The sequence below is a fragment of the Chlorocebus sabaeus genome, chromosome 20 (genome assembly GCF_047675955.1).
Source record: "Chlorocebus sabaeus isolate Y175 chromosome 20, mChlSab1.0.hap1, whole genome shotgun sequence".
Lineage (NCBI taxonomy): Eukaryota > Metazoa > Chordata > Mammalia > Primates > Cercopithecidae > Chlorocebus > Chlorocebus sabaeus.
This window is the reverse complement of record NC_132923.1, coordinates 104,617,593-104,642,132: the sequence shown is the minus strand read 5'-3', so window position 1 is coordinate 104,642,132 and position 24,540 is coordinate 104,617,593. Positions and strand designations below refer to the sequence as shown.

At 46.0% G+C, this 24,540-nt stretch overlaps 1 protein-coding gene across 1 annotated transcript in view; it reads left to right on the top strand.

Moving 5' to 3' along the window:
* The window catches only part of ZBTB8B (zinc finger and BTB domain containing 8B), a 28,223-nt gene extending 4,259 nt beyond the window's left edge, over nucleotides 1–23,964 (top strand). Inside the window, exons 2-4 of the mRNA XM_007979571.3 lie at nucleotides 4,378–5,409; nucleotides 14,945–15,123; nucleotides 19,441–23,964. Coding sequence (XP_007977762.2) covers nucleotides 4,419–5,409; nucleotides 14,945–15,123; nucleotides 19,441–19,758 — 1,488 coding nt within the window. The 5' untranslated portion in view covers nucleotides 4,378–4,418 and the 3' untranslated portion in view covers nucleotides 19,759–23,964. The remainder of the gene's footprint in view (nucleotides 1–4,377; nucleotides 5,410–14,944; nucleotides 15,124–19,440) is intronic.
* Nucleotides 23,965–24,540: the final 576 nt, after the last annotated feature.

Here is a 24,540-nt window from a genome sequence, read left to right as displayed (position 1 = left end):
CTCTATCATTTGTTATAAATACATACAAAGTAGGTATAAGTTGCCATTTAATAAGGTTCCAGTAAGTCTTTTATGAGTAAAGTCTGCACAATTAATGCATAAACCTTGGATTTTGCCAGTGGAGGAACCCTTTACTGGGGCAAGGGGCACCTGATTTCTCACTGGGAAAGGTCTTGGTGTGTTCCATTTGTGGAGAGGAAGAGTGGTTAAAGAGCTGTTGGCAGCGGTTGCCAGCTCTAGCTAACCCTTTTGTGATTCCAGTAGAGAGGATGCACTTGGCTATAGGAACCTCTCTGATCTCAATGGGTCAGTAAGTAAAGGGGTAATAGCTGATCGATGGTTATGTGATTTATGCGATGGAAGAAGATGGAGTAGGGGAGTTGGGGAACAGGTCAGTGTCTCTGTCCTCCTCACTACCAAGTGGATTTTATCTATTTATTTATTTCTTTTGGAGATAGAGTCTCACTCTATCCCCCAGGCTGCAGTGCAATGGTGCGATCACTGCAACTTCTGCCTCCTGGGTTCAAGCAATTTTTGTGCCTCAGCTTCCTGAGTAGCTGGGATTACAGGCACCTGCCACCACACCCAGCTAATTTTTGTATTTTTAGTAGAGACAAGGTTTCGCTATGTTAGCCAGGCTGGTCTCGAACTCCTGAGCCCAGGTGATCTGCCCACCTCGGCCTCCCAAAGTGCTGGGATTACAAGTGTGAGCCACCATGCCTGGCCCCAACGGGATTTTAAACTTGGTTCATAGTTTATCTACTAAGCAATTAAGAAATGAGTATTCCTTTTTTGCTTAACAAATCTATTTTGCCGGTTGGGCGCAGTGGCTCACGCCTGTAATCCCAGAACTTTGGGAGGCTGAGGTGGGCGGATCGCAAGGTCAGGAGTTTGAGACCAGCCTGGCCAATATGGTGAAACCCCATCTCTACTGAAAATACAAAACTTAGCTGGGCGTGGTGGCGCATGCCTGTAATCCCAGCTACTCGGGAGGCTGAGGCAGGAGAATCACTTGAACCCAGGAGGCGGGGGTTGCAGTAAGCCAAGATTGCACCACTGCACTCCAGCCTAGGCAACAGAGCAAGACTCTACCTCAAAAAAAAAAAAAAAAAAAAAAATCTATTTTGTCCAAAGCACTCTGCCAGATACTGTAAGGGATATAAAATTGAATAAGACATGGCTCATGCTTTCAAAGGGCTTGTAGTTCATTGACAGAGAAGGGCCAGGACATAAATAATAAGCAGGAGTTAACCAAGGGTAGTGGAATCAGTTAGGAGTCTCTCAGTTGCATGAAATAGAAAACCCAACTCAGAGGCCAGGTGTGGTGGCTCACACCTATAACCGCAGCACTTTGGGAGGCCAAGCCGGTGGGGGGCAGATCACTTGAGGCCAGGAGTTCGAGACCAGTCTGGGCAATATGGCAAAACCCTGTCTCTACCAAAAATACAAAAAAAAAAAATAGCCAGGGGTGGGTACCTGTAGTCCCAGCTACTCGGGAGGCTGAGGTATGAGGATTACTTTAGCCAGGGAGGTGAAGGTTGGAGAGGGCCAAGATCACACCACTGCACTCCAGCCTGGGTGACAGTGAGACCCCCTCCCCCATCTAAAAAAAAATACATAATATTTAAAAAAGAAAACCCAACTAAGACCAGCTAAACCAAAAAGGAACTTAATTGGCTTCTGGCACTGCTTGAATTGGGGCTCCGATGTTTTCCCCAGGCTCCATCAGCCCGAGCTGGGCTGTCATCTTTGTTAGGCTGATTTCCCTGGTGGTGTGGCAGCAACATCCCTCACATCCTGCATCCCACAGAGCAGAGAGTGCTCTTTTTTGAAATTCCAGCAAATGTTTCATTGCTTTTCATTGGCTCTGAAAGCCACATGGCCATCTCTGAGCCAATCACTGTGGTCAGAGGGTGGGATGCGTTAATTTTATGAGCCTACATTATAGCTTACACACCTGGTGCTTGAGACTGGCATCAGCTTTATGCAAAGCATGTTGGCCAAGAATGGGGGAAGGACGCTTCCATCAAAGCCAAAAAAGGCACGAGAACCAAAAGAATGTGGAATACATGCTGGCTAGCCCAAGAATCCACCAAATACTTCAGTGTAACGATGATAAAAGGAGACCAGTCTCATTCGTGACCAGACTGGGTAACACGGTGAAACCCCATCTCTACTAAAATAGAAAAAATTAGCTGGGCATGGCAGCATGCACCTGTAATCCCATCTACTCAGGAGGCTGAGGCAGGAGAATCGCTTGAACCCGGGAGGTGGAGGTTGCAGTGAGCCAAGATTGCACCACTGCACTCCAGCCTGGGCGACAGAGCAAGACTCTGTCTCAAAAAAAAAAAAAAAAGACCTGTCTTAAAGTTTTGGATTGGGACACTGGAGGCTCGGTGTGGTGGCTTACTCTTGTAATCTCAGGACTTTGGGAGGTGGAGGCAGGAGGATTGCTTGAGGCAAGGAGCTTGAGACCAGCCTGGGCAACATAGCAAGACTACTATCTCTACAAAAAAATTTTGTTTAATTGGCCGGGCACAGTGGTATGCACTTGTAGTCCTAGGTCTTGGGAGACTGAAGTCGGAGGGTTGCTTGAGCCCAGAAATTTGAGGGTGTAGTGAACTATGATCACACCACTTGCACTCTAACTTGGGCGACAGACCAAAACCCTGTCTCTAAAAAAGAAAAGCAGTTTCAGATTGATACACTAAAGACTCAACTATAATTTTTTTTTTTTTTTTTTTTTTTGAGACAGAATCTCAGTCTGTTGCCCAGGCTGGAGTGTAGTGGCGCAGTCTCAGCTCATTGCATCCTCTGCCTACCGGGTTCAAGCAATTCTGCCTCAGCCTCCCGAGTAGCTGGGACTCATGTACCCACCACCACGCCTGGTTAATTTTTGTAGTTTTAGTAGAGACAGGGTTTTGCCATGTTGGCCAGGCTGGTCTCAAACTCCAGACCTCAGCTGATCTGCCCACCTCAGCCTCCCAAAGTACTAGGATTACAGGTGTGGGCCACCGCACCTGGCCTCAACTATAATTCTTAGATGTGAATATTTTCTGTATTTTGAGCCTTGAAGAAAGTAGAATGTAGTATGTTAGAGCATTGACTCTGGAGGTCAATAGACCTGATTTTGAGTCCCAGATCTGTTACAACTGGGTCATCTCCTACCCTCAATTTCCTTATCAGAACAAGGGAGACAATATTTACTTGTAAGGTTTTTATAAAAATTCACTGAAAGAATCAATGTAAAACAGTAAGCACTGTACTCACATGCAGTTAGCTATAGTTATTTTTTTTTTCATAAATTAACCCAGTTGGATAACCTCTGATTTTTATTAGATCCAAAGCAGACATTATTATTATTATTATTATTATTATTATTATTATTATTATTATTGAGATGGAATCTTACTCTGTCAACCAGGCTGGAGTGCAGTGGTGCAAGCTTAGTTCACTGCAGCCTACACCTCCTGGTTTCAAGCGATCCTCCCACCTCAGCTTCCCTAGTAGCTGGGATTACAGGCCAGGCTAAGTTTTGTATTTTTAGCAGAGAAGGGGTTTCACCATGTTGGGCAGGCTGGTCTCACAGTGATCTGCCTGCTTTGTCCTCCCAAAGTGCTAGGAAGCCCATATCCTACAGATACTATTGGACCACTGGTTTTGGAAAAATTGTTTAAAATTTTTGTTTTTGTTTTTGTTTTTGTTTTTTTTGAGACGGAGTCTCACTCTGTTGCCCAGGCTGGAGTGCAGTGGCACCATATCTGCTGACTGCAAGCTCCGCCTCCCAGGTTCACGCCATTCTCCTGCCTCAGCCTCCCCAGTAGCTGGGACTACAGACGCCCGCCACCGCACCCGGCTAATTTTTTGTATTTTTATTAGAGATGGGGTTTCACCGTGTTAGCCAGGATGGTCTCGATCTCCTGACCTCGTGATCCGCCCGTCTTGACCTCCCAAAGTGCTGGGATTACAGGCGTGAGCCACCGCACCCAGCCTTGTTTAAAATTTTTAAAAGAAATATTATTGGCTGGGCGCGATGGCTCAAGCCTGTAATCCCAGCGCTTTGGGGGGCCGAGGCGGGCGGATCAGGAGATCAAGAGATCGAGACCATAGTACGGTGAAACCCTGTACTAAATACACAAAAAAATTAGCCGAGCGTGGTGGCGGGCGCCTGTAGTCCCAGCTACTCAGGAGACTGAGGCAGGAGAATGGCGTGAACCGGGGAGGCAGAGCTTGCAGTGAGCCGAGATCGCACCATTGCACTCCAGCCTGGGCGACAGAGCGAGACTCCGTCTCAAAAAAACAAAAAACAAAAAACAAAAAAAAATCATATTTATAAAGGTTGAGATTTGTGAATTAACTTAAGAAAAATCTTGACAGAGATACAGGTTTACTCTGGAGCAGCAGCAGCTGGCGGAGCAATGGAGATGCAATCCTATTATGCCAAGCTTTTGGGGGAGCTGAATGAACAGAGAAAGAGGGACTTTTTCTGTGACTGCAGCATCATTGTGGAAGGGCGGATCTTCAAGGCCCACAGGAACATTTTGTTTGCTAACAGCGGCTACTTCCGAGCCCTGCTCATTCACTATATCCAGGACAGCGGGCGGCATAGCACCGCCTCCTTGGACATTGTCACCTCTGATGCCTTCTCCATTATCTTAGATTTCCTCTATTCTGGGAAGTTGGATTTGTGTGGGGAGAATGTGATTGAAGTGATGTCGGCTGCCAGCTACCTGCAGATGAATGATGTGGTGAACTTCTGCAAGACATACATTAGGTCATCCCTCGACATTTGCCGAAAGATGGAGAAGGAGGCTGCTGTGGCTGCAGCAGTGGCGGCAGCAGCGGCGGCGGCTGCAGCGGCGGCGGCAGCGGCGGCTCATCAGGTTGACAGTGGAAGCCGCAGTTCAGGCCGGGAGGGTACCTCCTGTGGTACCAAGAGCTTGGTCTCCTCTCCAGCCGCGGGAGAAAAGAGCGTGGACTGCCTGAGAGAGTCCCCCTGTGGTGACTGCGGAGACTGCCACCCCTTGGAACTGGTGGTGAAAGACAGCCTTGGCGGTGGCTCGGTTGACAGCGACCTCTCTACTCCACCCAAACGGATAGAGCCCAAGGTGGAATTTGATGCTGACGAAGTGGAGGTGGACGTTGGGGAACAGCTGCAGCAGTATGCTGCCCCGCTGAACCTGGCCCACGTGGAGGAGGCCTTGCCCAGCGGCCAGACGGTTGACTTGGCTTATAGCAACTACCACGTGAAGCAGTTCCTGGAGGCGCTCTTGCGCAACAGCGCTGCCCCGAGCAAGGATGATGCGGACCATCACTTTTCTCGGAGTTTGGAGGGAAGACCAGAAGGTGCAGGAGTAGCCATGAGTTCCATGATGGATGTCCAGGCTGACTGGTATGGAGAGGACTCAGGTGAGTTCCCTTAGCATTCATCAGCCCTGTCAGTCATTTAGTACACACTGTCTGTGCCTTGTGTTCTCCCATCATCATGATCATTATCACCATCATCATTGTCACTACCAACATCATCAGTACCATCATCACCAGTACCATCATCATCACTACTATCATCACCAGTGCCATCATCATCAGTACCATCATCACCAGTGCCATAATCATCAGTATCATCATCACTAGTATCATCATCACTACCATCATCACCAGTGCCATCATCATCAGTACCATCATCACCAGTGCCATAATCGTCAGTATCATCACTAGTATCATCGTCATTACCATCATCACCAGTACCATCATCATTACCATCACCAGTACCATCACCAGTACCATCATCATCAGTACCATCATCATCACTACAATCATCACCAGTATCACCATCTCATTATGATCATCATCAGTCACCATTACTGCCACCACCACCACCAGTATGCATTAATTGAGCACCTGCTGTATGCAGGGCATTGTTTCTTCATGTATGTTTGTGTTTTACTTCTACAACTAGAGTGTAAGCGTGTTGGGGGCAGTTTGGAGACATGGGAGGAACCCACTCTCTTCCTCTGACCGGCAGTGGGACCTTGGTTAAATCACTGAATCTCTTTGAGTCTGTTTTGTCATCTGTAAAATGGGGATAATCATCCCTGCCCTGCCTCTCTCACAGGTAACGGTTGTGAGGATCAAATAAGAGAGTTTTCAGAACTTTTTCTCACATATCATCTTAGATTTCCTCTATTCTGGGAGGTTGATTTTGTGTGGAGAGAATGTGATTGAAGTGATGTCCAGAGATATATGCTCCAGAGATTTATACTTCTCTGTGTCAGCCAAGGTGCTTGGCATAGAATAGGCACCCAGCCTGGTGTGTTTGATGATGCCATCTACTTGAGACTATTTGACTGATTGATTGATTGATTGAGACAGGTTCTTGCTCTGACACCCAGACTGGAGTGCAATGGTGCAATCTCAGCTCACTGCAATCTCTGCCTCCCAGGTTCAAGTGATTCTCATGCCTCAGCCTCCCGAGTAGCTAGGATTACCATAGGCGCATACCACCATGCCCAGTATTTTCAGTAGAGACAGGGTTTCACCATGTTGGTCAGGCTGGTCTCAAACTCCTGACCTCAAGTGATCCTCCTGCCTTGGCCTCCCAAAGTGCCGGGATTACAGGCGTGAGCCACTGTGCCCAGCCACTTGAGACTATTTTAGTGCTTGACTTCATGTGTTTGACTTCATGTGAGCTAATTTTTTACATCCTTTGGTAGGCTTTTGTGTTTTAAGAGAACCTGGTTGTTTCTTTGAACAGTTCTGAGAGTTGAGATAATATGGTTAACTCCTCTTAACAGGTAAGGTAATTGTGTTGCAAGGTGTCTTGTAGGAGACAAAAATAAACTCGGCTGCCACCTTACTGACGAAACGTGGCTTCCAGAACCTCAAGCCAAGGCTGGGCGCAGCTGCATGCACCTGTAATCCCAGTTACTCGGGAGGCTGAGGCAGGAGAATAGCTTGAACCTAGGAGGTGGTAGTTGCAGTGAGCCAAGATCGTGCCACCACGCTCCAGCCTGGGTGACAGAGCGAGACTCCTTGCCAAAAAAAAAAAAAAAGAAAGAGAAGAAAAGAAAAAAAAAACAGAACCTCAAGCCAAGAAATTCATGAATTGCAGTCTGGCAGTGAAATATTCAGTAGTAAAAGTCTTTTCCTTTTTTTAGCTTCTAATTCTCTGGTTGAAGTGAAAGTCTTTTAAATAAAGGGAGATCAGCTATTTTTATTCATTACTAAATGGCTGTCTTGAGACTTTTTTTTTCTTTTGAGACAGGGTCTCGCTGTGTTGCCCAGACTAGAGTGTAGTGGCACAATCACAGCTCACTGCAGCCTTGACCTCCCGAGCTTGAGTGATCCTCCCACTTCAGCATCCCAAGTAGCTGGGGCTACAGGCATACACCACCACACCCAGCTAATTTTTTGTATATTTGATTTATAACAGAGACGAGGTTTCCCTATGTTGCTCAGGTTGGTCTCAAACTCCTGGGCTGAAGTGATCCTCCCACCCCAGCCTCTCAAAGTGCTGGGATTACAGGTGTGAACCATTGTGCCTGTCTTGCAAATTTTTAATTTCTGGGGATTTTTGGTTTTGTTTTGTTTTGTTTTGTTTTTGAGGCAGAGTCTCACTCTGTTGCCCAGGCTGGAGTGCAGTGGTGCGATCTCAGCTCACTGCAACCTCTGCCACCTGGGTTCAAGCAAGTCTCCTGCCTCAGCCTCCCGAGTAGCTGGGATTACAGGCATGTGTCACCATGCCCGGCTAATTTTTGTAGTTTTAGTAGAGATGAGGTTTCACCACGTTAGCCAGGCTGGTCTTGAACTACTGACCTCAGGTGATCCCGCTGCCTCGGCCTCTCAAAGTGCTAGGATTACAGGGGTGAGCCACTGTGCCTGGCCTCAAATTTCATTTTTTAAAAGCAAGAGCACTCAGTATGTCTGATTAAAACTGGACTTGAAAAACTTGAAAATGGCCAGGTGCAGCGGCTAACACCTACAATCCCAGCATTTTGAGAGGCCAAGGTGGGAGGATCGCTTGAGCCCAGGAGTTCGAGACCAGCCTGGGCAAGATGGCAAAATCCCATCTCTACAAAAACAAAAAAAAATTGAAAAATTAGCCCGGCGTCGTTGCATGTACCCATAGTCCCAGCTGCTTGGGAGGCTGAGGTGGGAGGATCACCTGAGCCTGGGAGGTCAAGGCTGCGGTGAGCTGTGATCATGCCACTGCACTCCAGCCTCGACAACAGAGTGAGACCCTGTCTCAAAAAAAAAAAAAAAAAAAACTTGAAAATGCTGTTTTTGGTTCTCAGAGACACTGGCTTCACCAGCATTGGGAAGATCGTGGCCGCTTCCATGAACACACCATGGGAACTTGTTGAAATTCTCATTGCTGTGTGTATGATGGCATTTCACACACTGATCACCCTTTCATATCCACGAGACTCTCATGATGCCCCATGTGTTTGACAGACGAAATGTGGAGAAACTGCAACCCAGAAGGGTTTAGTGAGTTTCGTAAGAATGCAGTAGTAAGTGGCCCAGCTAAAACCAGAAACCTGGAGTGGCTTCATTTCATTCATTAAACAAACAGTGAAAGCAACACAAGTAGATAGAGGATTTCAGTGCAATGATTTTTTCTTTGAACCCCTCTGCATGTAAGCACAAGAAGTATCATGAAATAGGCATTTGGCTCTGTGCCTCTTATAATATATTCAGGTCCTGTCTTTATTGGTCTGGAAAGTCAGGCTTCTTGCTACAAGGTGCTGTGGCAATGCAGCTGCCCTGGCCCCTGGCCATGCCTGTTGTCTACCATGTTTTTATTTCATTCATATGGCTCCAGGGTATAGTTTTTCCAAGTGCTAAAGCACAGAGTAGGATTGATTTGTTTGGTTATTCATTTATTTGTTCAAATATTTGAGTACCTTTTGTGTGAAGACATAAAGATAAGTCAGACATGGATGCAGCCCTCAAAGAACTGATGGTGTCGGATAGGAGATAAGACACAAATGTGGGCCAGGCATAGTCGCTCATGCCTGTAATCACAGCACTTTGGGAGGCTGAGACAGGTGGATCGCTTGAGGTCAGGAGTTCGAGACCAGTCTGGCTAACATGATGAAACCCCATCTGTACTAAAAATACAAAAAAAATTGGCCAGGCGTGGTGGTGAGTGCCTGTGATCCCAGCTACTTGGGAGGCTGAGGCAGGAAAATTGCTTGAACCCAGGAGGCAGAGGTTGCAGTGAGCCGAGATCTCACCACTGCACTACAGCCTGGCAACAGAGCGAGACTGTCCCACAAAAAAAAAAAAAAAAAAAGACACAAATGTAAATAACATCACGTGCTAGAAAGGTACTAGGGTTGAAAGACACTCAGGTATGAGTTCACAGTAGTCCAGAAGGAGAACTGGCTTCCTACTGGGAGATCAGGGAGGCATCCTGGAAGTGCCATCTGAAGATAAGAAGAGGGGACAGGGAAAAATTGATTGGAGTCAGATCGTGGAAAACCTTAAATACAAAGAGGGGAGGTTATATCTGTAGGCACAGGGGATTTTTCTTTTTTTTTTTTTTTTTAAACAGTCTTACTCTGTTGCTCAGGCTGGAGTGCAGTGGTGCCATCTCAGCTGACTGCAACCTCTGCCTCCCAGGTTCAAGCAATTTTCCTGCCTCAGCCTCCCAAGTAGCTGGGATGACAGGCGTGCATCACCATGCCCAGCTAATTTTTGTATTTTTCGTAGAGACAGGGTTTCACTATGTTGGTCAGGCTGGTCTCAAACTCGTGACCTTAAGTGATCCACCCACCTCAGCCTCCCAAAGTGCTGGGATTATAGGTGTGAACTGCTGTGCCTGGCCAGGTTTGGTTTGTTTTGTTTTGCTTTGAGACAGGGTCTCATGCTGTCACCCAGGCTGGAGTGCAGTAGCGCAATCACAACTCACTGCAGCCTCGACCTCCTGGGCTCAAGTGGTCCTCCTGCTTCAGCCTCTCAAAGTATTAGGATTATAGGCATGAGCCACCACGCCGGTCACAGGGGAGTTTTTGGTAGTTTCTTTTATTTTTTTAATTTTTATGCCCACCCGGATGCTCTGCACAAGCCTCAATCCCTGTAAAATCTGAACTGAACTCCCCTTTCCTCCTGTACCTGCTTTTCCTTCTGTTAATTTCACTCTTTCTCAGTGTGTCTTCTCTCTACCTCCACAACCACTGCCTTAGCTCCTATCATCTCTCATCCAGACTCACGGTCCCCTCCTACTTGGACTTCCTGCCTTTAATATTGCCTCTCTTAAGTCTTTTCCCTGAATTGTACCCAGAAGGATCTTTTAAATTTGGCCATGAAAATTTGACCATGTGACCATTGTACCTTCCTTGCTTAAAATTCTAGCTGGCCAGGAGTGGTGACTCAGGTCTGTAGTCTCAGCTACTCAGGAGGCTGAGGCAGAAGAATTGCTCGAACCCAGGAGTTGGAGGTTGCAGTGAGCTGAGATCATGCCACTGCACTCCAGCCTGGGTGACAGAGCGAGACTCCATCTCAAAAAAAAAAAAAAAAAAAAAAAAAAAAAAAAAAAAAACCAGGCTGCTTACAAGTAAAGTCTGAATTTCTCAGCATGTTAGTTCCATGAGGGGCAGGGACTTTGGTCTATTCTGTTCACTGTTGTATCCCCAGGACCCTAGAACAGAGCCTGACACATAGTGAGTGCTCAGTATAAATTTGCTGAAAGAATGAATGAATGCATGTGACCATCACAATCTAGTTCTTGTTCCTTCCTTGCCCTCATTCCTAACCCCCACTTCATACTTCATAGTCTCATTTACCTCTATGCCTAAGCACGTGTTCTTCCTCTGCCCGAGATACCTTTCTCTGTCTTGAACTCCCAGTGAACTCCTGTTCATCTTTTAAAACCTTGCTCAAAGTTAACCTCTTCTGTGAAATCTTTGCTGAACTCCTAGGGAAAATCATCACTTTTTATTTATATTTCTTCATCACTTTGAACTTTGCATGTGTGCTTCATATGGTATGAATATGTTTACATATCTTTCCTGCTAGACTTAACTTCTTGAGGGAGGAAACAGGTGTCTTACAATGGCCTGCCATGTAATAGGATTCAGGTGAACTGTTGTATTGGGGGAGTGAGATCAGGAGGGGGGAAGAAAGTGTTGAGACAATCCATACTTTTCTGATGGAGAAATAGTTAACAGTTATTTTTCCAAGGACTTATGCTAGGCCTATTTTATTTTGTGTTTTTGTAGATAATCAGGAAGAAGTGTGTGGTACAAAGCCAAGGTGATGGAGATAAATAACAAGGAAGTTCCACAGTGCCAGAGGAGTGAGCAGGGTGATAAGCTATGAGCTGCTGCTTTGATCCTAGGAAACAGGTTGTTATTCCTGGCCGGGTGCTGTGGCTCACACCTGTAATCCCGGCACTTTGGGACACTGAGGCAAGGAGGATCCCTTAAGCCTAGGAGTTCAATACCAGCCTGGACAACATAGTGAGACTCTGTCTGTCTTTACAAAAAAAAAAATTTGTTAAATTAGCTGCCCGTGGCCAGGCATGGTGGCTCACACCTGTGATCCCAGCACTTTGGGAGGCCAAGGTGGGTGGATCACCTGGGGTCAGGAGTTCGAGACCAGCTTGACCAACATGGTTAAACCTCTGTCTGTACTAAAAATACAAAATTAGCCAGGCATGGTGGTGCATGCCTATAATCCCAGCTACTTGGGAGGCTGAGACAGGAGATTGACTTGAACCTGGGAGGTGGAGGTTACAGTGAGCCGAGATTGTGCCATTGCACTCCAGCCTGCCCAACAAGAGCAAAACTCCATCTCAAAAAAAAAAAAAAAAAAAAAAAAAAAAAAAAATTAGCTGCACGTGGTGGCACATGTCTGTAGTCCCAGCTATTCGGGGAGCTGAGATGGGAGGATCACCTGAGCCTGGGAGGTAGAGGCTGCAGTGAGCCATGATCATGCCACTGCACTCCTGCCTGGGTGACAGAGACCCTGTGTCAAAAACAAAAAACAGGCTGGGCCCGGTGGCTCATGCCTATAATCCCAGCACTTTGGGGGGCTGAAGCAGGTGGATCACTTGAGGTCAGGAGTTCAAGACCAGCCTGGCCAACATGGTGAACTCCTGTCTGTACTAAAAATACAAAAATTAGCCAGGCATTGTGGTGCGCACCTGTAATCCCAGCTGCTCTGGAGGCTGAGACAGGAGAATCACTTGAACCCAGGAGGCGGAGGTTGCAATGAGCCGAGATCGTGCCGCTGTACTCCAGCCTAGGTGACAGAGTGAGACTCCATCTCAGAAAAAAAAAAAAAGAAAAAAAAGATAATCATTCCTATTTTACTTGTATCTCAGTACCAGTGTGAGCAGTGAGAGATTTAATAATTCCACATATGTGAGCAGTGATGAGCTTTTGAGCTGCTACTTTTATCCTGGGAAACAGATTTCGGAGTCACTATAGATTATGCAAAATGTTAGGCATTATTAGGATGGGAACTCAATACCAAAGAGAGTTTCCACCCTTACGTAAAGGATGTTGGACTCTCACATTCAATTTAGTGTGCCATACTTTTCATAGCACCTCAGGAAGGACAGAGCCAGTTAGGTTTCCCAAGCCAGCCTCAGAGAAAAGTTACTCCGGTGTTGACAGAGACCACAAGAGCCTGGACTGCTTACCTGGTAAAAAAATTCTGAAGCGATGACAATGATGACAAACATGGCTGACATTTGCAAGTGCTTACTATGTGCCATGTGCTATGCTTTATGTGTTACTTTATTTCATTCTTACCACAGTCCTGTGAGGTGGGAACTGTTATCATACCTGTTTTACAGATGAGGAAAGTAAGGCACAGAGAAGCTAAGTGAGATGTCGAGGGCCACACGGCTGGTCAGTGCTAGAGCCAGGACTTGAACCACGTTTCTGTACTTGGAAAGCTTGAGTCACTAGTGCCTTCATAGGTGATATGATATGACCAAAATCTGTATATCTGGAAGGGCATGGATAGAAAGAACAAATCTCAGGCCGGGCACAGTGGCTCACGCCTGTAATCCCAGCACTTTGGGAGGCTGAGACAGGTTGATCATCTGAGGTCAGGACTTGAGACCAGCCTGGCCAACATGGTGAAACCCCGTCTCTACTAAAAATACAAAAATTAACTGGGCATAGTGGCAGGTGCCTGTAATCCCAGCTACTCCAGAGGCTGAGGCAGGAGAATCACTTGAACCCAGGAGGTGGAGGTTACAGTGAGCCAAGATCGTGCCACTGCACTCCATCCTGGGCGACAGAGTGAGACTCTGTCTCAAAAAGTAAAATAAATAAATAAAATAAAGAAGAAATCTCGGAATATAGTTGACCCTCTGTGTCCATAGCTTCTGCATCTGTGGATTCAACCAATCATGTATGGAAAATATGGTATTCACAGGATCCACAGGGCTGACTTTGGGACTTGAGCATCCTTGGATTTTGGTATCCAAGGAGTATCCTGGAACCAATTCCCAGTGGATACCAAGGGATGACTATAGCAGTAAGTGTAACTCACAGAACTTGAGTGGAACAGTTTCTATACACATGAGTGATAATCACATTGTCACCTTAATGGTTATATGAGCAAGGTGAGGGAATAAACTGGAAAAAGATTTAAGTGAATTCCTGGATATTTGATGATTTCACATATGTAGAGTTAATATAAATTCCAAACTATTTAGGGTCTGCATCAAAGCAAGCCTCTTCTACGTATGCCTGGAAAATATTCTTAGGAACTACTGTCCAAGAAAGCATGAATTCTGGTCTAGAAATCTGATCCATTATAACAGCATTTTCCAAGTTCTGAAGGTAGTGAGATCAACTCAGAGGGTTGTATTAGTCAGCTCAGGCTGCCACAACAGAGTGCCCCAGACTGGGAAGCTTAACAGAAATGTATCCTCAAAGTTCCAGAGGCTCAGAGTCCAAGATCAAAGTGTCAGCAGGGTTGGGTTCTGGTGAGGCCTCTTCCTGATTTGCAGATGGCAGCCTTCCCACTGTGTCTTCACATAGGCTTTCCTGTGTGTGTGTGCTAGGGGTGGGGATGAGAGGAATGGCAGGGGGTATGCAGGGAGAAGGAGAGAGAGAGCAGTTGATCTCTGGTGTCTCTTCCTCATAAGAAAACCAGTCCTATCATTAGGGCCCCACCTTATAAACTCATTGAACCTTAATTACCCTCTTAAGGGCTTTTATCTCCAAACACAGACTTCAAGGTATGAATTTTAGGGGTACACAATTCAGTCCGTAACAGAGTCTCACCCAGCGGTCTTTTGTTTTGAGATGGAGTCTCGCACTCTTGCCCAGGCTGGAGTGCAGTGGCGCCATCTTGGCTCACTGCAAGCTCCACCTCCTGGGTTCACACCATTCTCCTGCCTCAGCCTCCCGAGTAGCTGGGACTACAGGCGCCCGTCACCAAGCCCGGTTAATTTTTTGTATTTTTAGTAGAGACAGGGTTTCACCGTGTTAGCCAGGATGGTCTCGATCTCCTGACCTTGTGATCCGCCTGCCTTGGCCTCCCAAAGTGCTGGGATTACGGGCATGAGCCACCGTGCCTGGCCCCCAGCAGTCTTAAAATGAAATCAAACAGAATAAACACTATCAGGGTAAGTATTGTTTTGGGAAACTTTTCCAGTTATCCACATAAGGCATGTGTGTTTTGAGGTTGTAATGCAAGCTGAGTTTCTAACTGTGAGTCACACAGAAGCGTGGAAGCTGGTGCCTTACAGCATTCCCGACCTTATAAGAAGTACACTTTACCCTGGGGCTGATTGGGAGCCAGACAGTTGGAATTGCAGACAATGTCTTGCTGTTGGCTGCTGGCGGAGTTGGTGTCCTCCTCCTTCATCTGGGCTGGTGGAATTCCCCAGCTCTGGATCCCATCCACCAGTGGGTAGCCAGGGTTGGTCACTGCGTACAGCACAGCTAAATGAAAGCGTTTGGTTCCCCAGGTGATGTGCTGGTGGTCCCCATCAAGCTCCACAAGTGTCCTTTCTGCCCTTACACTGCCAAGCAGAAGGGCATCCTCAAGCGGCACATCCGTTCACACACAGGCGAGCGGCCCTACCCGTGTGAGACCTGCGGCAAGAGGTTCACGCGACAGGAGCACCTGCGGAGCCACGCCCTGAGTGTAAGTGTTCCAGCTGGCCATGCCCTCGTGTCAAGAGCGATTCATGATATCATCTAATGGAAGGGTACAGCCAGCCTGTCTTTCGTGTCTCTGTCTACTGGGGTATTTTCAGATAATTGTCAACATATATTTTTACTACTAAATTAAAGCTCAGATGGTGGCACTTACAGAAAGTTAAAACTTTATATGTTAAGAGTTAAGTTTTAACTTCAAGTTAGACTAGTTTTCTCGGGGGAAGAGCCAAGAAAGTTTAGATCCTGATAAGAGGTGATTATTGTAATGTAGAGAACAACAGGGCTCAGACAGGATTGTGAATCTCTTCCTACCAGTGTGATACCAAAGGTAAGCTGTATCCTCAGTTTCCCACCCAACCCCAGCACCTGGGGGTAAGGGAAGGGTATACTGCCATGTATAGAGTTCCCTGTGGGCAGCAGACAAAGAGGGCTCCAGCCCAAGGAGACCCTCCCCTCTAACGAGCTGCCGCCTAGGATTTGTCTCCATGTGAGCTGGTGAGTCCAACCAGCTGAAAACCCTTCAGGCCACTTAGAAAGATGTTACATTTATTTATTTATTTATTTAAACTTTTAGGTTTGTTACACAGGTAAACTCATGTCACAGGGGTTTGTTGTACAGATTATTTCATCACCCTGGAATTAATTCTCTTTGCTCTTCTACCACCTCCCACCCTCCAGCCTCCGGTAGACCCCAGGGTCTACTGTTTCCTTCTTTGTGTTCATTAAGTTCTCATCATTTAGCTCCCACTTATAAGTGAGAACATGTTGTATTTGGTTTTCTGTTCCTGTGTTAGTTTGCTGAGAATAATAGCCTCCAGCTCTATCCATGTTCCCACAAAACACATGATCTCATTCTTTTTTATGGCTGCAGATGTTGCATTTTATGATCATCTTTTGTTTTGTTTTGTTTTGTTTGAGACAGAGTCTCACTCTGTCGCCCAGGCTGCAGAGATAGATCATAGCTCACGGCAGCCTTGACCTCCCAAGGCACAGGTGATTCTCTCGTCTTAGCCCCCACTTGGGTAGCTGGAACTACATGCACACACCACCACGCCCAGCTAATGTTTGTTTTTTTTTTGTAGAGACAGGGTTTTTCCAGGTTGCCCAGGCTGGTCTTGAACTCCTGGGCTCAAGCAATCTGCCTGCTTCAGACTCGCAAAGTGCTGGGATTATAGGCATGAGCCACCATGTGCAGTTATGATCATCTTTGAGCAAGACAATCAGTGTTTGGGAAATCTAACATACAAATAGCTTGACCTTCAATGGGCGCTCTTAAGAATACAAAAACTGGGCCAGGTGCAGTGGCTCACGCCTGTAATCCCAGCACTTTGGGAGGCCGAGGTGGGTGGGTCACAAGGTCAGGAGTTCGAGACCAGCCTGGCCAATATGGTGAAATCCCGTCTCTACTAAAAATACAAAAATTAGCCGGGAGTGGTGGCGGACGCCTGTAGTCCTAGCTACTCGGGAGGCTGAGGCAGGAGAATCGCTTGAACTCAGGAGGCGGAGGTTGTAGTGAGCCAAGATCGGGCCACTGCACTCCAGCCTGGGAGACAGAGTGAGACTCCATCTCAAAAAAAAAAAAAAAAAGTACAAAAACTGGCCAGGCATGGTGGCTCACGCCTGTAATCCTAGCACTTTGGGAGGCTGAGGTGGGCAGATCACAAGATCAAGAGATCGAGGCCATCCTGGCCAACATGGTGAAGTCCTGTCTCTACTAAAAATACAAAAATTAGCCGGGCGTGGTGGCGTGTGCCTGTAGTCCCAGCTACTCAGGAGGCTGAGGCAGGAGAACTGCTTGAACCCGGGAGGCGGAGGTTGCAGTGAGTGAAGATCGTGCCACTGCACTCCAGCCTGGTGACAGAGCAAGACTCTGTCTCAAAAAAAAAAAAAAGAATACGAAAACCCTCAGAATGGGAGAAAATATTTGCAAGGGATATATCTGATAACAGTCTAGTATCTGGAATAAAGAACTTTTATAATGCAACAGTAAAAGGATGAATAACTCAATTAAACCTGGGCAAAGGATTTGAATAGACATTTCTTGGGAAAAGATAGACAAATGGCCAATAAGCACATGAAAAGATGCTCAACATCATTAGTCATAGGGTAAATGCAAATCAAAGCCACCATAAGATGCCACTTCCCACCCACTAGGACTGCGCTAATTGTGGGTGGCTCTCCTGTATCAGCTTCTCCCCGTCTCTGCCTCTTGTGTGTATCTTGCATCCAGAGCTCTCTAAAAGAGAGGCTGTGATGGGTTCACAGAGCCCCATTGGCTGGAGTTCCTGAAAAATGTACACATTAAAAAGATAGCTCCTAGGCCCAGCGCAGTGGCTCACACCTGTAATCTTAGCACTTTGGGAGGCTGAGGTGGACGGTTTATCTAAGGTCAAGAGTTTGAGGTCAGCCTGGCCAATGTGGTAAAACCCCTTATCTACTAAAAATACAAAAAAAAAAAAATTAGCCAGCCTTGGTGGCACACGCCTGTAGTCCCAGCTCCTCAGGAGACTGAGGCAGGAGAATTGCTTGAACCTGGGAGGCGGAGGTTGCAGTGAGCCAAGATCGGGCCACTGCACTCCAGCTGGGGCTACAGAGTAAGACACCGTCTGAAAAAAGAAAACAAAAACAAAAACAAAACATAGTTCCCAAAGCAGCTGCTGACACATCTGGGGAATATAGCTGTCTACCCTAGCAAATCTGCCTTCCTAATAATTAAACAATCTAAGGTACATTAAAACTATGTCAGGATTGGGGGATGGGAGACGGACAGCATTAGGAGAAATACCTAATGTAAATGACGAGTTAATGGGTGCAGCAAACCAACATGGCACATGTATACATATATAACAAACCTGCACGTTGTTCACATGTACCCTAGAACTTAAAGTATAATAAAAATAAAAATAAATAAAATATCAATTACCAAAGTTGTCCAATGAGAGGGAAACAAAAAGCCATGTCAAAAATCCTAATGAGAGCCAGATGCAGTGACACACACCTATATTCCCAACTCGAACTCCTGACCTTGGTAGACTGAGGCAGGGGGATCACTTGAGCCCAGGAGTTCAAGTCTAGCCTGGGGAACATAGCAAGACAGCAAGACCCCATCTCTAAAACAAGAAATCCTGGCCAACTATGGTGGCTTACACTTGAAATCTCAACACCTTAGGAGGCCAAGGTGGAAGGATCACTTGAGGCCAGGAGTTCAAGACCAGTCTGGGCAACATAGTGAGACGCCACCTATACAAGAAATAAAAAATTAGCCAGGCATGGTAGTGCATGGGTGCATGTGGTCCCAGCTGCTTGGGAGGCTGGAGGGGGAGGAACGCTTGAGCCCAGGAGTTCAGGGCTTTAGTGAGCTATGATCATGTCACTGCACTCCAGCCTGGGTGACAGAGCAAGACCTTGTCTCAAAAAAAAAAAAAAAAAAATCCCTATCAGTTCACTTTCACTTGAGTGCTCTTTGTATGCCAAGCACTGGGCATATAGTAAGGAATGGGACAGACTCTGTCCCTGCCCTCTTAGAGCTTACAACAATTTGTTGTAATTTTATCAACAATTTGTGAGATGTACAACAAAGGAAGAAGTATAGGTGAGAATCGCTAGCTGGGGGCCCTAACTGGCCTAGAGCATCAGGAGAGACCTCCTTCCAAGGTGTTCATAAGGGGTGAAGAGTTGATGAGAAGGGAATGTCCCACATGTGTCCAATGGCTCTGGGGTAGAAAGAACCTTGGTAAGATGAAGACTCATATGGTTTGGATCTCTGTCCCCACTCAAATCTCATGTTGAAATGTAATCCCTAATGCTAGAAGTGGGGCCTGGTGGGAGGTGGTTGGATCATGGTGGCAGTTTCTCATGGTTTAACGCCATCCCTCATTGGTGCTGTCATTGTGATAGTGAGTTCTCATGAGATCTGGTTGTTTGAAAATATGTGGTGCCTCCCCCTTCTTTCTCTCCCCTCTGCTCTGGCCATGTGAAGTGCAGACTCCCTCTTTGCCTTCTGCCGTGATTGTAAGTTTCCTGAGGCCTCCCCAGAAGCCAAGCAGATGCCAGCATCATGCTTCCTGTACAGCCTGTGGAACTGTGAGGCAATTAAACCTCTTTCCTTTATAAATTACCTAGTCTCGGGTATTTCTTTATAGCAGTGCAAGAACAGACTAATACAAAGGCTGTGGCAGAGAATGCAGGTGGAGTGCTGAAAAAGGAATCCAGAGGGTCAGGCAGGGGCCAGATCACATGGGACCTTGTGGAAAAGGCTCATCTCCTTTTCTGTGACATCTGCTGTGTCCGCTTGTGATTACAGGTCCACAGATCCAACCGTCCAATCATCTGCAAGGGCTGCAGGAGAACATTCACGAGTCACCTGTCCCAGGGGCTGCGGCGCTTCGGGCTGTGTGACAGCTGCACCTGCGTTACAGACACACCTGACGATGATGATGATTTGATGCCTATCAACCTAAGCTTGATGGAGGCTTCATCCGAAAGCCAAGAAAAGAGTGACACAGACAATGACTGGCCAATCTATGTGGAGTCGGGTGAGGAAAATGACCCTGCTGGAGATGACTCTGATGACAAACCACAAATTCAGCCCAACTTATCAGACCGAGAGACACTTACGTAGCAATAAATTGGTGGAGAAGAGGTTTTAGAACTTGTTAGTGCTCATTCTGTTGTTTAAAGATACCATTTGTCCAATTTTGTGGAATGCTGAGAGGAACATTTTTTCACTGTTATATGTGCATTTTTATTAGACTATCTGATAGAGGTTGGATTTTGTGACTCAAAGGACAGATAACCTTTTTGTGTGGTACCCTTGGTTTCTGAGGGCTTTGCTGGCCACTCCTTAATTCTGAGTGAATCGATGCAGGCCCCGAGGTCTCCTGTTTTTCTTGCTGTGCATCCAAACTGTGGTTAGGAGAAAGATAAGAAAATCTCCACGCTTGTTTTTATATTGACTCAGTCCTCTGCATTCCTTTGTTATCATCCTCTTCCTCTAAAAACCATTAAGTTTTGGGATCAAGTTTACCTTTGCCAAGCCTTTCCTAATGAATTCCACATTAAATTTTCTGGCAAAGTATTAAAGAGAAACCTTCATTGATATAAAGCAGGCAGGGCGGTCTGGCTACATGATCATAAAAGGTACTCTCTAAATCTAGGACAGCAATTTTAAAGGCTTGGAATACTTACGGGCAGACAAACATGAGAATGATCCAAAAGGCTCATTATGGCATCCTGACTTGCCCAGTTGAATAAAATTTTAAGTTAGCACTGAGAAGGGAGGCTATGACCCCAGGTCTGGATGGTTTCCCTGTCTGGTTTGGCATTTGACGATTCTACACCTACAACCTGTTCTGTTATCATAAAACAACTCATTTGGGCAAAACTCAAAATGCTCCCCTACTTTTTCCAGCAATTTCCAAAAGTTGGAGCTGTGTAACTTGGAAATGTAGCTGCCTCTGGCATTCTTTTACTTAGTTTATACTGATGCAGGGCAGGCAAGCCCGAATATTGGGGCTTAGTCCAGGGGAGTTCTTGGCTTCACCCAGGAAAGAATTCAAGGTGAGCCAGTGATGTTAGACAGCAGCTTGTATTGAAGCAGCAGTGCGCTGCAGCAGCAGCAAAGGGGCCGCTCCTTGTGGACTAGGACTACCCCATAGGCAGTGTGCCCAGAGTAGCATCTCAGAGGCAAGTCGGCACTCATATTTATACCCACTTTTAGTTGCATGCAAATTAAGGGGCAGATTATGCAGCAATATTTAGGAAAATGGTGGTAACTTCCAAGCCGCTGGGCAATTGCCATGATAAGGGGCAGTGACTTCCAGGTGTTGCCATGGCAATGGTAATTGACATGGCCCAGTGATGAGCGTTTCTTATAAAAGCTGCTTCCCACACCATCCTCCCACCACCGCCTTGTTTTAGCTAGTCCTCAGTTTGGTCCGTGTCTGAGTCCGGCCTTTGGAGTTGGGTCCTGCCTTCTACCTCATTGCCTAGAACTTTAATTGGAGGGAAAGTATAAGCTCATAACACCAAGTTACATTTCTAAAATGTTCATCTTTTAAAAGATCCTCATGAAGGAAAGGCACGGTTAGTAGAAGAACAGGTTTTTAAAAGCAGTCTACCTTTCGCCCACTTTTCAGCCACACAATTATTGTAACAAAAGAGGCTGAACTCTTTAAAGGGCTAAAGGGCAGGCAGTATTAGGAATTCGGAATGTAATTGAAGGCATTTTCCATAATGTTGTCTTACGTTAAAATATCCAAAATGGATTTTAAAAGAAATCTTCTTGTCTTCCTTTAAGTATAATCGTCTTTCAAAAGATGGTAAAGTCACTTTTATTTCTACCTCTTGAGCAACAAAGAAGTCAAAAACATTATAAATTGGCTTGTAAATGTTAGCCAAAGCATTAGAAAGGTGTTCAAGCTGTACTTCTCAATTGTAGTTAAAACTGGAACAGTGCAACTCAAACTCTGGCCCACAGAGAGGCACTGTTCTGTAAATTGTTTTCTACCACTCTGCTACAAGGAAAGTCAGAAATTAAGACTATGCATATAGAAATGTTGATAACACTTTGACATTGCTGTGACTCATGGCTTTGTCTTCCTTTTTTTTTTTTTTTTTTTTTTTTTGAGACAGAGTCTCACTCTTTTGCCTAGGCTGGAGTGCAGTGGCGTGATCTCGGCTCACTGCAAGCTCCACCTCCCGGGTTCACGCCATTCTCTTGCCTCAGCCTCCCGAGTAGCTGGGACTACAGGCGCCCGCCACCATGCCTGGCTAATTTTTTTGTATTTTCAGTAGAGACGGGGTTTCACCGTGTTCGCCAGGATGGTCTTGATCTCCTGACTTCGTGATCTGCCCGCCTTGGCCTCCCAAAGTGCTGAGATTACAGGTGTGAGCCACCGCGCCTGGCCAGCTTTGTCTTCTTGAGTGGGGTATGGACCAGTTCAGTTCTGGTCAGCTAGAGGGCCACATGGTGCAGCGGATGGATACCAGCCTGTAGAGCAGGACCACGTATTGGTCTGCAGTAGATTGGAAATTTTAAAACTTCTTTTATCACAGGTAGTTCAATAAATATCATTCTTGGCTGGGTGTGGTGGCTCACACCTGTAATCCCAGCACCTTGTGAGGCCAACGCAGATGGAACACTTGAGGTCAGGAGTTTGATACCAGCCTGACCAACATGGCAAAACCCCATCTCTACTAAAAATACAAAAATTAGTTAGGAGTGGTGGCATGTGCCTGTAATCCCAGCTACTCAGGAGGCTGTGGTGAGAGGAACACTTGAGCCTGGAAGAGGTTGCAGTTAGCTGGGATCGTGCCACTCCACTCCAACCTGGGCGACAGAGTGAGACACTGTCTCAAAAAAATAATAATAATAAAAATAATAATAAAATAAATAAAAATATTCTAGATCAAGAGTTACACATTGAAAATGATCAGGAACCAGAGATACTTGTCTTATCTAAAATAAAAATACTAGCTGTGGCCAGGCACAGTGGCTCACACCTGTAATCCCAACACTTTGGGAGCCAAGGCGGGTGGATCACCTGAGGTTGGGAGTTCGAGACCACCCTGGCCAACATGGAGAAACCCCGTCTCTACTAAAAATACAAAATTAGCTTGGCATGGTGGTGCATGCCTGTAATTCCAGCTACTTGGGAGGCTGAGGCAGGAGAATCGCTTGAACCCAGGAGGCGGAGGTTGCACTGAGCCGACATCACACCACTACACTCCAGTCTGGGCAACAAGAGCGAAACTGTCTCCAGATATATATGTTAGCTGTTATTTTATTTTATTTTATTTTATTTTTTCTTTGAGACGGAGTCTTGCTCTGTCACCCGGGCTGGAGTGCAGTGGCCAGATCTCAGCTCACTGCAAGCTCCGCCTCCCGGGTTTACGCCATTCTCCTGCCTCAGCCTCCCAAGTAGCGGGGACTACAGGCGCCCGCCACCTCGCCCGGCTAGTTTTTTGTGTTTTTAGTAGAGACGGGGTTTCACTGTGTTAGCCAGGATGGTCTCGATCTCCTGACCTCGTGATCCGCCCGTCTCGGCCTCCCAAAGTGCTGGGATTACAGGCTTGAGCCACCGCGCCCGGCCGTTAGCTGTTATTTTAAAAGAGGGATCTCAGCAAAGAGGAAACTTAAATGAATGTGTAGAAAATGTACTTGGCCAGGAACGGTGTTTGATACTTTTGCTTTCTCTGTTTAAATGATCTCTGATGTTTTAATGACTTTTCTACCTCATAGTTCAACCTCTCTGTCTGCTTTCTCCAGTGGAGCTATGATCCTCTTCAGTGATTCCGCGACCTATTCATATCACTGGGTAAAACATTTTACATGAGAGATTTCCCTGTAGGATAGTGATTCTCAGTTGGGGGCGATTTCGTGCCTTGCAGGTGGCTACTGGCATCTAGTGGGTAGAGGCCAGGGAAGCTGCCAAACATCCTAAAATGCACAGGACAGCCCCCACAACAAATAATTCTCCAATTCAAAATGTCAGTAATACCAAGGTTGAGAAACTCTGTGGTAAGATAAAGTAGGAGTTTTTTAAGGATCTTTAATCAGTGGACTTAATTTTGTGTTATATTTTAAGCTACCTTTTACTTTCATAATATTTATTGATTGATTATTTTATTTTATGTATTTATTTATTTATTTTGAGATGGAGTTTCGTCCTTGTCACTCAGGCTGGAGTGCAATGGCACAATCTCGGCTCACTGCAACCTCTACCTCCCAGGTTGAAGCGATTCTTCTGTCTCAGCCTCTTTAGTAGTTGGGACTACAGGCACATGCCACCATGCCTGGCTAATTTTTGTATTTTTAGTAGAAATGGGGTTTCACCATGTTGGCCAGGCTGGTCTCAAACTCCTGACTTTAAGTGATCTGCCTGCCTCAGCCTCCCAAAGTGCTGGGATTACAGGCATGAGCCACCGTGCCTAGCTGACCTTCATAATATTTAATAGGCCCTTATGTTCTTGCAAATTTTAGAAAATAGTGGATTAGTAAAATGAGGAGCTGAGGCCAGATGGTTCACAGCTTGTCCATGATCTGATTTAGGTTTATAATGTGAAAACTTAGAAAATTCTGACTCATTCATACACCCAGAATCATTACTAGGTTCTGATCATTTTGTTAATTTTTAAAGTAGCAGAATCACTGGGAAGAAAATAGAATGTGACACCTAATATTTAAATGATTCTTTCTTTCGTAATATCTGATTGTTGCATTTCCGGTGGACCATTTGGAGTTTGTGTATAGGCATTGGCAGTAACTGGATCACTGAATTCTATCACTTTTAAAGGAGATACTTCCTTTGTCTAGACTATCAGATCATAAATTGGTCCTCTTTTAAATTTATGTTCACATTAGGTGGTCAGTATTTATAATCACAGTGTCTTTGAGGTTTAA